Source organism: Coregonus lavaretus (genome assembly GCF_964263955.1).
Source record: "Coregonus lavaretus genome assembly, contig: HAP1_SCAFFOLD_331, whole genome shotgun sequence".
Taxonomy (NCBI): Eukaryota; Metazoa; Chordata; class Actinopteri; order Salmoniformes; family Salmonidae; genus Coregonus; species Coregonus lavaretus.
In genome coordinates, this window is record NW_028162049.1 from 396,308 (window position 1) to 408,536 (window position 12,229).

Sequence of the window (12,229 nt, forward strand, 5' to 3'; positions counted from 1 at the left end):
TCGTCCTCTTCCTCTCCAATTCTGTGTCTGTCCAGAAACTGGCTGTGGATATGAAACAACTGGTACCGTCCTTGGTGGCTGGTACAATTGCATTTGACCTTGTTCAGTTGAAGCTGTAGCAGTGATTGTTGATTTGGTTCACTCTGATTCTTCATAACCAAAGCTTGTTTCTTCTCCTTCTTATTCTCCACCAGTTGTATTTGATTGAGTTTTCTGAGAGTTTCTTGGTCCTGTTCTTTCTTGTTGTTGACATATCAGTATTCTTCAACAGCTTATATTCTAAGTTTTGCCCTCGAAATATCATCTTCCATCATCTTCTTACTTTTCTCTCTTTACTTGGCCTCAATGTATTCTTCTCCTCCAATTCTTGGGATTCTTTTCTCAGCAGTTTTTCTTCTCTTCTGTATCTTCATCTTTATCTTCATCTTTCCGAACCTCATTCTTCTCTTAGTTTCCAGACATCTCGGTTTTTTCTTACTTCTGGAGTTTTGGATTAATTTTTATTGTCGTTTCTGCTTGTCCTCTATCTATTATTCAATCACTTTCATCATGTTGATGACGTCAGGGTTAAGATTCCCTCTACTAGCTATGGTTTGTTCAATGTCAGGCCAACTTTTGTTTCATTTGCCGGATAACCTAGCAATACTTTAGTTAAAGGATTACTATTTTGTACTATATCAACAGGTGTAATTACCTTCATAGTCCTGATATCTTTTTCCCATTGTACCAACTCTTTTATATTCCTTTATTGTGAATTATTTTATTTCAGACTATATAGCCTATGGCTTCCCCCCTTTAATTATTAATATAAACTAAACTTTTTTTTTTTTTATTAAAATAAAAAATCTATTAGAAAATCAATTAAAAAATTATGAATAATGAAAAACAATTTTTTATTTCTATATCCTATTTTACCAATTTATCAATTAGTGGCTATCTTACCACAACCCATCCGGAAAGTAAATGCAAGTAGTCAACTTCAGAGCAATCCAAAAATAAAGACTTCCAATCCTACAACACTACAATACCCATAAACCCCCTTGCTTTATAAGCACCCAATTATCTTAATTTTACAGAATAATGTCAGTACTCGATTTCCAACAGAACTGTAATCAAACCAACTGATGCACAGAAACTCCAAAAATGCAAATTTTAATGAATCAGTATTTTGCCAAGTCTCTGTGAAATTGTCATGACATCAAATATCCTGTAGGGGAAGATTTTGTAAACAGAACAGCACCAAAACCTTTTGACTCGATCCTCTGTCGCGTCACCCCTTGTCACGTGATGTACACGTCAGCACCTCTCTTTCTTTCTCTCTCTCCTCTCGTCCCATCGTTCCTATTTCCTCTCATATGACAAAAGAGCATAGAAACAGACAAGAATTTAGCAGTTTATGCAATCACTGAGTCACTTCAACCATTCAATATTCCTCCAGTCACATTCGCTCTAAGAATTAACTCAGGAATAATTATAGATAGCTCAATAACATTTTTATTTTATTTATTTATTTAATTACTTTTATTTTTAATCCGTCAACATATCTCTCTCATTTATCAATTCAATAGGTCTCAACAAACAGTTTCATCTTCAAACAACAGCCGATGTAACAACTAGAAGATTCCATTCGTGTTCAAATCTCTTCTCTTTGTTCCTTCGTCTGTGTCTCTGTCTCCCCCCCTTGCACCCAGTGTAACAGAAGCATATGCTCCCTACGTCACTCTAGTGTCGTAAAATCACACGCGTTGTAGTTTAGTAAAATCCCACGTGTTGTAGTGTAGTGCCGTAAAATCAAACGTGTCATAATCTAGTGCCGTAAACTCCCACGTGTTGTAGTGTAGTGCCGTAAAATTAAACGCATGCGCAATACATTTAACGATACGATTTCCAGACAACAGAACGTTAGCATTCTGCTACAGCTCCTCTCTTTTACCCCTTATAGTCAAACAATAACGCTTAACAGAGCTCACAAAGCATAGAACGTAAATTCTACACACACAAACATAATTTAAGAGGCTTTATTCCATCGCAGTGGCCCTCTAAGGTCACATGTTAGCATGCAGCATATTAGCATTAGCATTTAGCATTAGCCTGTATGCAACATGTGGCATGAAACAATGTACCCGACATTGCGCCTTAAATTACTTTTTCCTTTATCACTAACTTTAGGCTGCCGTGAGTTATGGATATTCTATGAGAGGTTACATTAGACAAATGCTTCGTCAACCACCAGCTGAGCGGTAACATGCAATAAAATGTATATTCCAAACTCGAGTTCCCAGACTGACCTAATCACACCGAATGCGTTATCAGGATTCATGGCCCACCCTAGGGGTTGCCTCGTTCCGAGGGCTTATCAAATCCGCAATGTTCTAACTTGTATACATATCTTGGCCTTATTCACTTCCATCGATTGTTCTTGACTTCCTATTCAAGCAACATATCTCTATAGCCAATCTATAGGCTCTCCCCCCTTTTGCGCTGTTTACCAGTGCAAAAAATTTATAATGATTAGCCAGACCCCCAGTTCTCAGCAATAAAGCAACACGAGCCACACATCGGTCCTAACGGTACATCTCTCCAGTGCACACCCAAATAGCATCCAAACGAACAAACTCCCAAAGCGGTGAGAAAAAACTCACCCTTATCTGGCCATGACTTCAGAAGGAGTTAGCTTGGCGCTTGAATGGAACAAAGAAGAGATGCAGACCCTCCCTTTTCGTGACGCCATTTGTAGTATCGAGTCAAATGTTGCTAGTCATTGCTGATAAACAAAGGAGTCCGCTCATACTGAACCTTGATCATAAGTTTATTCATATCACAAGCTTTCAGCATGAGTTTACGGATGTATAACCTGCCCAGGGACTGCGGTTGAAAATTAGCCGGCTGGCTAAAACCGGCACTTTTACTGAAACGTTGATTAATGTGCACTGTCCCTGTAAAAATAAACTCAAACTCAAACTCAAACTCATGTCATGACCACCCGGAGAGCGACGTCACAGATTGCAATGGCCGCTCTAACCTCTTCTTCCTTTTTACCCAGTATATATAATCTTCCCAAGATATGGGTGGCTCCCTCTACTGTCCAATCCCCTGTCTACAACACACACTTCCTGTATTTTGTGTGTGGCGTCACACTAAAACATTCCCTCTGACACTAAATAAACATCCCTTCAGTTCCACTTAAAAAACATTAACAAAGTCATAATCTTCATATACGACACTGAGGAAAATGACATTGAGACAGAGAACCAATTGAGAAAACATTTCAATGGTTCTGAATGAAAACCAACATACGTTAACAGCAAACATCATGATTAATGTAAATGTAGAATACTAAAACATTGCATTTGATAAAAATACGTTATTAAGTTTTAATTAAACTCTGAAGACTAAATCAGTCAGACAAAAATAATTGTACAGAAAAATTAATCATCACATCTGGAGACCATCACCACCAGCATGACTAGTATCTATGTGGACCCTACTACAGTTTAACTAGCTCAGCTATAGACTACATCAGCATGACTAATATCTATGTGGACCCTACTACAGTTTAACCAGCTCAGCTATAGACTACACCAGCATGACTAGTATCTATGTGGACCCTACTACAGTTTAACCAACTCAGCAGAACAATTATAGAGATAAAACCCAGGATAGAGGGGCTGAGTGAATGTGGTCTGGACTCTGTGGAGGAGGGTCATTGTATCAGAGACACTGTAGAAGGACAGAGTACCTGCCTTGTGATCCAGGTACACTCCTACTCTGGAGGACTGAGGGCCTGATACTTTAGTCACAATATGATTGTGTCTGAACCAATAACCACCTCTAGAGCACTTTAAACTCCAGGACTTGTTATTCTCTCCAAACGCACCAAATGAATTACCTCTATCTGTTCTGCTGATGTCTTTATATGAGACTGCTGTATCAACACACCGCCCACTCCACTCCACCTCCCAGTAACAGCGTCCAAACAGACCCTCTCTACACAGAACCTGGTAGATGTTTGTGAATCTGTCTGGGTGGTCAGGATATGGTTGGACTTGGCCTGTACGTGTCACCTTTCTGTTTCCTTTAGACAGAGAGAGGAGTGTGTGTGCTGTGTTTGGGTCCAGTGTGAGCTGACAGGAATCTGGGAGAAGAGAAGAGCAGAGACCAATGAGGGGAGTTAGAACAATAAGTTAAGTCAGATACTGTATCTACCCTGTCTTTGATTAGAGCACAGCAGAGATCAAATCAGAGAAATATGAGGAGTCAGATAGATACCCAGTCTTTGATTAGATCTACTATTGCTATATATTTCTAGAGGGATTGTTAGGGGTGTCAGTAGAAAGAAACTGTTAGTTACTTCAGAATAAAGAGACTCACATTGTAAGAACTGTTCTCTGGTCTTGGGCTCTGGAGGCAGTACAACATCCACTATATTCACTACAGACACACAAACACATTCACAGAGAGAGGGAATGTTATCATCATACCATAATCCACATGTATATGACTAGTAGGGAACTTTCAATGGTCTAAAGTTGATGTTCTTATTATTTTCAACACACCTGTAGTGGAGATCTTGGTCCATTCTCCTTTAAGGAAGTCTTCTAGTTTCTCTCTCAGTTCAGACACAGTCTTACTCACATCTCCAAAGTACTGAAGAGGACGGACAACGATGCTGGGTAAGTCTGAAGATACACTGGTACTGGAGAGAGACTGATAACTCTGGAGGTAGAGAGAGAGAGAGAGAGAGAGAGAGAGAGAGAGCAGAACCAATTGATTGAGAGTTTTAATTTCATATCACATGTATCAAGGCAGTTTATTTACCTGGAGGAAATGGATGTGATCCTCTGTGTGTGAGAGCTGCTCCAGCTCAGTGCTTCTCTTCCTCAGCTCAGCTATCTCTTGCTTCAGTTGCTCCAGGAGTCCTTCAGCTTGACTCACTTGAGCCTTCTCTTGGGCTCTGATCAGCTCCTTCACCTCAGAGCGCTTTCTGTCAATGGAGCGGATCAGCTCGGTAAAGATCTTATCACTGTCCTCCACTGCTGCCTGTGCAGAGCGCTGTTAAGAGAGAGAGAGAGAGACTGACTTGTCTTACTTTAATGAGCCATCCTCATTACACTAACACCACCCCCTCCTAAAAACACATTGCCTGCCACCACAACCTCCACACAATCACATTATACAGTACCCAACACCACAGTACAATACACCATCCAGCACCACATTACAACCGTACATCCAACCCCTCCTCTCCAGCCGTACAGACAGCCCCCCTGAGCCCCCATACCTCCTGAAACATCTCCACACTGTTGATCATTTTGTTCAACTCAAAACTAAACCCTAAGGCGTCAACAGTAATGGCATTACCCTGGCAACACAGAAAAAACATGATGAACAGTCTGTCATTGCAGAAAACGGACACCCCTCCCCAACTCCCAGGTCAACCCGAGCCAACTAGCTATTGGTGTCCAGGGCTCCATGTAATACCCTCCACTGGAGGACCCCTGACCTTTCCAGCACTGGGAGCTTATAGAGCACCCTCCACCTATACCCTGCCATGCTCTCAGCCCCCACAACCCCCTGCCACTGATGCCCCTTCACTCCCGCTAAGCTCCTGATGTGTCTAACCTTGACACTGAGGGTGTACAGCACCTTACCCCCCACCTCCTCAAACTCCCCCAGGCTCAGAGTGTTAAAAGTCAGTAAGTCCTCCGGACTCTCCTGCCAGTCCCCAGTCTCTGCTGTCACTTGCAGTGGTGGAAACGGTGGTGGCACCTCCTCAGGCTGCTCCAGCCCCCTCCTCACTGGGTCAGGCAGAGCCTCCTGGACCTCCCCCATGACTCTCTCCAGCAGCCTAAGAGACGTTAGTCCCGCCTGCTGTGCCGACTCTTGGGGGGTTTTCCACCCCCCGGCAGCCGCAGGTCTGCTAGTCTCTTGATGCCTGCTGCCATTAAAGGTCCCTGCAGGATGGCTGAATGAGTGGACCTCAACAGGATCAGTGGGTTGTGGAAGATGGGCTCCTCCCATACCCATGGCCCAGGCACCACACCCCCCTCTGGTGTGGGCCTCAGCAGCTGCCAGGCCCTCAGTACTGCAGCATAGAAATCAGAGACCCCTGCTGTATTGAGTCTCTCCGGCCGCATGGTCTCTCCTATCATTGCTACGCAGACGATACACAATTAATTTTCTCCTTTCCCCCTTCTGATAACCAGGTGGCGAATCGCATCTCTGCATGTCTGGCAGACATATCAGTGTGGATGTCGGATCACCACCTCAAGCTGAACCTCGGCAAGACGGAGCTGCTCTTCCTCCCGGGGAAGGACTGCCCGCTCCATGATCTCGCCATCACGGTTGACAACTCCATTGTGTCCTCCTCCCAGAGTGCAAAGAACCTTGGCGTGACCCAGGACAACACCCTGTCATTCTCTGCTAACATCAAAGTGGTGACCCGATCCTGCAGGTTCATGCTCTACAACATTCGCAGAGTACAACCGTAGCTTACACAGAAAGCGGCACAGGTCCTAATCCAGGCACTTGTCATCTCCCGTCTGGATTACTGCAACTCGCTGTTGGCTGGGCTCCCTGCCTGTGCCATTAAACCCCTGCAACTTATCCAGAACGCTGCAGCCCGTCTGGTGTTCAACCTTCCCAAGTTCTCTCATGTCACCCCGCTCCTCCGCACACTCCACAGGCTTCCAGTTGAAGCTCGCATCTATTACAAGACCATGGTGCTTGCCTACAGAGCTGTGAGGGGAACGGCACCTCCTTACCTTCAGGCTCTGATCAGACCCTACACCCAAACGAGGGCACTACGTTCATCCACCTCTGGCCTGCTAGCCCCCCTACCTCTACGGAAGCACAATTCCCGCTCAGCCCAGTCAAAGCTATTCGCTGCTCTGGCACCCCAATGGTGGAACAAGCTCCCCCACGACGCCAGGACAGCGGAGTCACTGACCACCTTCCGGAGACACTTGAAACCCCACCTCTTTAAGGAATACCTGCAATAGTATAATAGTTATCCTTCTACCCCCCCTTTACTACCACTGTCTTTTGTCTAAACTAACACCTGAATTATTTCACCTGCTAGCACTGACTTGTTTAAAGAAATGTACTTATTGTGATCGAGATGTAGTTGTCCCACTGGCTATCCTAAGTTGAATGCACCAATTTGTAAGTCGCTCTGGATAAGAGCGTCTGCTAAATGACTTAAATGTTAAATGTTAATGAAGAGCTGCTGATCCAGCCCCAAACCACCAGCCCTCCTCAACAGAGCACATGCTGGTTCCCTCCAGCCCACCTCCGTACGGTACAGTAGCCTCTGCGCCACTTTGAGTCAGAACGATGGAACTGTCCCTGGTGAATGCCCCTCCCTACCCAGACTGGCCTACTGAGCCCTCCCCACACCTTGACCATACATGAAGCCCCAGTGTACAACATTTGAACACAGGCCACAAAATTCTCCCCACAACCAAAACAACACATAGAACAGATATTCATGGTCCACCCTATCAAAGGCTTTCTCCTGATTATGAACAGATTGTCTGTGATTAGGTGTCCTGATACGCAGTTACCCGTCCATCTTATAGTCCACAGAGCAATGCCACAGGCCTCCAGTTCTTTATGTCGCTCAAATCCCCTTTTTTGGGCAGGAGAGTCAAAGCCTCCCGTCTACAGCTTAGCGACAGCTCCCCCACCCCGACGCACTCACACAACACACGTCCTGTCCAATAATTTCCCAGACCTTTTAAAAAAAAATCAGAGGCAGACTGCCTGAGAGACGGCAACTGAGAGTTTGTGAAAGGCCAGGGAAATGTCAATTCTCTGTGACAGAGAGAGTTTGGAAAGGTCTGTGAGCAGAACGTGAGAACAACCAGGATCACAGAGTTATGCCCTCTATAAATCAGAGTACAACTCCACAGCCTCATCTCCCCACAACAGAAGTTAACCCACCCATCAGGCTCCCTCATCTCCCCACAACAGAAGTTACCCACCCATCAGGCTCCCTCATCTCCCCCACAACAGAAGTTACCCACCCATCAGGCTCCCTCATCTCCCCACAACAGAAGTTACCCACCCATCAGGCTCCCTCATCTCCCCACAACAGAAGTTACCCACCCATCAGGTTCCCTCATCTCCCCACAACAGAAGTTACCCACCCATCAGGCTCCCTCATCTCCCCACAACAGAAGTTACCCACCCATCAGGCTCCCTCATCTCCCCCACAACAGAAGTTACCCACCCATCAGGCTCCCTCATCTCCCCACAACAGAAATAGACAGACATGTCCCTATATCCCAAAACAATGGCAGTCTGAAAGTTCTAAGAGCAGTCTTTTATTTAACCAGTTTACCATTTATCTACGACCATTTGCCTTTTTGTGGATTGTTTACATTTAGTTTACATTTACATGTGAGTCATTTAGCAGACGCTCTTAATCTAGCGGTTAAGAGCGTTGGGCAGTAATCGAAAGGTGGCTGGTTCGAAATCCCCGAGCCGACTAGGTGAGAAATCTGTACCCTTGTACATCGACAGATTTAGGCACTTAACCCTAGTCGTTCTGAATAAGAGCGTCTGCTAAATGACTCACATGTAAATGTAAACTAGGCCTCTGTGAAAGCGTGGCAATAACTTATTAACTTTACATTATTCCCAGACAGACTCCTCTGAAGGCAGGCAGGCAGCACACTCCTGAAAACTAACTGCTCAGCAAAGCAAAGGCTCTTTTGAGAGCTACCAGATTTATATAAAAAAAGCTCATTTTCAGTGTGTGTCCAGTGTCTGTTTATATGTTAAGGGGGTGTTACTTTGGCAGATAATGTCACCCATCTAAATATATATATTATTTTTTATATAATTAACTAAATGTATGGTGTTTTTGGTTTATGTCAGTTTCATTGTTTGTTATGCTATGAATTGTTATTTTATGGTTGTAAGTGATGAAATGAACTAGAACATTTTATATTTAGCAATTTTGAGTAATTACTACTTTAGTAAGGATACACTTAGTAAGGATATAAACTTTATTCAGTACTACTGCAGTTGCTAAATAATTCCAATAGATGGCAGCATAAGACCACGAATGACAGCATAAGACCCTCACAGGAAAACTCCTGCCTGAGCTTTTTACTGTCCCTTTCCACACTGCTAATGCAAGAGGAAGGACTGAAAACACATTACTGTGAAGTAATATAATGATGATTCATGTTTATTATTACCTGTTTTTATGCTCATGTTTTAAAATTATACCTCATTACTATAACGATTATCAAAAAGCGCGAACATTAATTCAGTCACCTCTGGTCGACAAAAATTTATTTATCTAGTACATTCATTGTCAAATTCATCAACCAGCACAGAGACACTCTGCCTTCTCGAACAAGTAGCCAACTCAACAAGCCCCGCAAAAAGCTTGTGCCGTCAGCGGCAGCGAGCACTCTGCCTTCTAGCACAAGCGAGGGGCATGTTGAGGTACATTTTCTAACCGCGATGGTTGCATGATTTATTGGTGGGTTGGAATATATGAGATATTAAGATGATGTCATAATGCATGTTTACTAGGGTTGAGGTTAGCACATCTGACTAGTGATTATTTGGCTGGGGTTCAATACCTGCTAGAGTTAATATTTAGTTGCTCTCCCAAAAGCAACACAGGCCTAATACGAGATATATAGCTAACTGTAAAGTAATGAGTGACCTTTTTAGAAAATCATAGGACATAGTCTTTGGTTGCATGCTATTTTATGCTTGTAGCCTATAACTGATGCTTTGTGGTTTTATGCAGCCATCTATTGGAAACATTTAGCAATTAAAAGTTATTAATTCACGTAAAGACATTGTTGAGGCAGCTGAGAAATAAAGTGTATTTTTCTTATAAATTCTGTAGATCAGTCTCAAACCTGCCCCACCTATGACATGCCAATTGCTGGACTTTCACATAGAGGTTACTAGGTCACACCCAGTTCAAACCACATAAAAAAAAGTGTTGTTTATCAAGTGTTCTGCCTTGTGTAGTGTATTGACAATATGATGGTGTTAAATGTTGTTTAAATGGAACTGAAAGAAGGTTGATTGTTGCTATCAAGAGGGAAGGTTTTAGCGTGACGTCACCTATGACAGACAGGAAGTGGGTTGTAAGATACGGGGATTGAACAGTAGAGGGAGCCAGTCAACTCTTGGGCTATATAAAGGGGGGAGCAACGACGGAGTGTTAGAATACAGCAAGATTTATTTGGGTCTGGTTCTCCGGACATTGTGTCCGTACTTACGCTGGAACCTCGTGGTTTGAATAAAGGCCTTTGAACACGATACAGCCTAAGCAGACTCCTTGATTGACGGTAACACCGACGAATAACCTACACTACAAATGGAGGCTCCGCTGAGATATTGATTGCATCGTTATTGGTCCCTTTCCTGGATTCGCGAGTTGACTACTGTCCAAGCCGGCTTTAAAGGTGAGAGATTACTCACAAAGAAATTTGGCCATTGGTTATCCCGCTGATTCATGAGTAGGGCTTTGACGGTGTACAGTTAAATGTACTTGGGTCGTTGGTGATGTAGGGTGTTGCTGTCGATTAGGAGTCTGATAATAATTATTCTAAAATTGTATAGATATCAATGGCAGATATTGGCAGAATGAAGTAAGGGAAATACGTATATAATTTTAGAGCATTGCAGGTTTAGATAAGCCCTCGTGACGAACGGGGCGACCAACAGGGTGGGCCAAAATCCTGGAAAGGCATTAGGCATTTCTGGGTCAGTCTGGGACTGGGGTTTGGTTGAAAATTTCTTGGGGATGGCTTACTCAACTTCTGTTCGACGGGATAGTTGCATTGGGGGGGATCGCTCATAGGAATAGTCATACCCACGGCAGAATAAATTTAGGGCAAACGAAACAGTAATCAATTAAAGACGCAATGCGGGATGTTCATTTGTGTAGTAGGCCGCAGTTGGCTAGAGGCTGAAGCTAAGGCTGGATTGGTTTGGGCCACGTGGTGCCTCGTGGCTAATGCTTGATTGTTTCAGGCCACGTGGTACATCGTTGCTAAGGCTAAAGTGTGAATCATGCTACATTCTACATGGTGGCTGAGGTGGATGCTAATGCTACATGCTAATTGTGTTTTGTGTCAGTGTACCTTAGGCTAAGCTAAATGCTAATGCTACATGCTAATTGTGTTGCGTGCTACATGCTAACGGATATCCTTAGAGGTCCACTGCGATGGATTCAAGCCTCTTAAACTTGTTTGTATGTAGGTGGAACTGAAAGTTCTACGCAAATGTGAGTTATGTTGTGTTATTGTCTGGCTATAAGTGTAAAATAGAGAAACTGAGGTAGGATGCTGGCGTTCTATTGGGCGTTCTATTGTGTAGTAAGCATGGGCTTGATTTGGATGTGCGCATGCGTGATTTTACAGGGCTAGAGCTACGACATGCGGTCGTGCGGAGCCTACGAAACAAAATGGTGGCGTAAGGTCATATGTTGTTTGGGGTTTCTTTTCAGGGGTTTAATGGCTACCGGAAAAGAAAGGTGAACATGACTCTTTTAAAATCGTTAAAGTAACTGTTATGTGAACGTTAAACTATTTGTAGAGATGTAGTAAATTTATAAATTGAATATATGTTGGCGAAGTATAATGCATTGATTTGAATGACGGATTAAAATAAAATTAAAATGTTTTGAGCGATCTATTTATTCTTGGGTTCGGGTTTTAAAATGTTTTGAGCGATTTATTTCTTCCTGGGTTCGGGTTGGTAGCAGAATATATATATTGAATGTGAATAAATGCTTGTCTGTATTGTTTTCTTCCCTTGTTATGTGAGGCTATAGAACGGAGCAAAGGAGAGAGAGGGGGGCTAACGTGTGCGTGACGTGACGTGACAAGGTGTGACGCAGGCAGAGGATCATTCAAAATCAGGCTAGTAGTTTTTTGTCTACAAATCTTTCCCTAGGATGTTGGATGTAATGACACTCTCTTAGACGCTTGGCAACGGACTGATCAGTGAATAAAAGTTGCAGTTTTGGGTCTCTGTGCATTACTGGGCCTGATTGGGGGGGTTCGGTTGGAAAGCAGGTACTGACATTATTCTGTGATATTGAAATATTTGGCTTCATATTAAACAATGGTTTATATTGGTGTGGTATTATTGTAGATTGGAAGTCTTTTATTCTGTGATATTAAAATACTTGGGTGCATATTGTTTTATTCTGTGATATTAAAATACTTGGGTGCATATTAAA

General features: G+C 43.2%; 1 protein-coding gene and 1 long non-coding RNA gene across 2 annotated transcripts in view; both read right to left on the bottom strand.

The window, feature by feature from the left end:
- Positions 1-3,499, bottom strand: part of LOC311116569 — a 35,828-nt gene extending 32,329 nt beyond the window's left edge. Inside the window, exon 1 of the long non-coding RNA XR_014611445.1 lies at positions 3,450-3,499. This is a non-coding gene — a long non-coding RNA (uncharacterized lncRNA). The remainder of the gene's footprint in view (positions 1-3,449) is intronic.
- Positions 3,500-3,611: 112 nt separating this feature from the next.
- LOC311116578 (tripartite motif-containing protein 16-like) overlaps positions 3,612-12,229 on the bottom strand; it is a gene marked incomplete at both ends in the record, with an annotated part of 31,569 nt that continues 22,951 nt past the window's right edge. Inside the window, 4 exons of the mRNA XM_084191652.1 lie at positions 3,612-4,135; positions 4,372-4,431; positions 4,557-4,716; positions 4,819-5,052. Of these exons, the coding sequence (XP_084047778.1) occupies positions 3,612-4,135; positions 4,372-4,431; positions 4,557-4,716; positions 4,819-5,052 (978 nt within the window). The remainder of the gene's footprint in view (positions 4,136-4,371; positions 4,432-4,556; positions 4,717-4,818; positions 5,053-12,229) is intronic.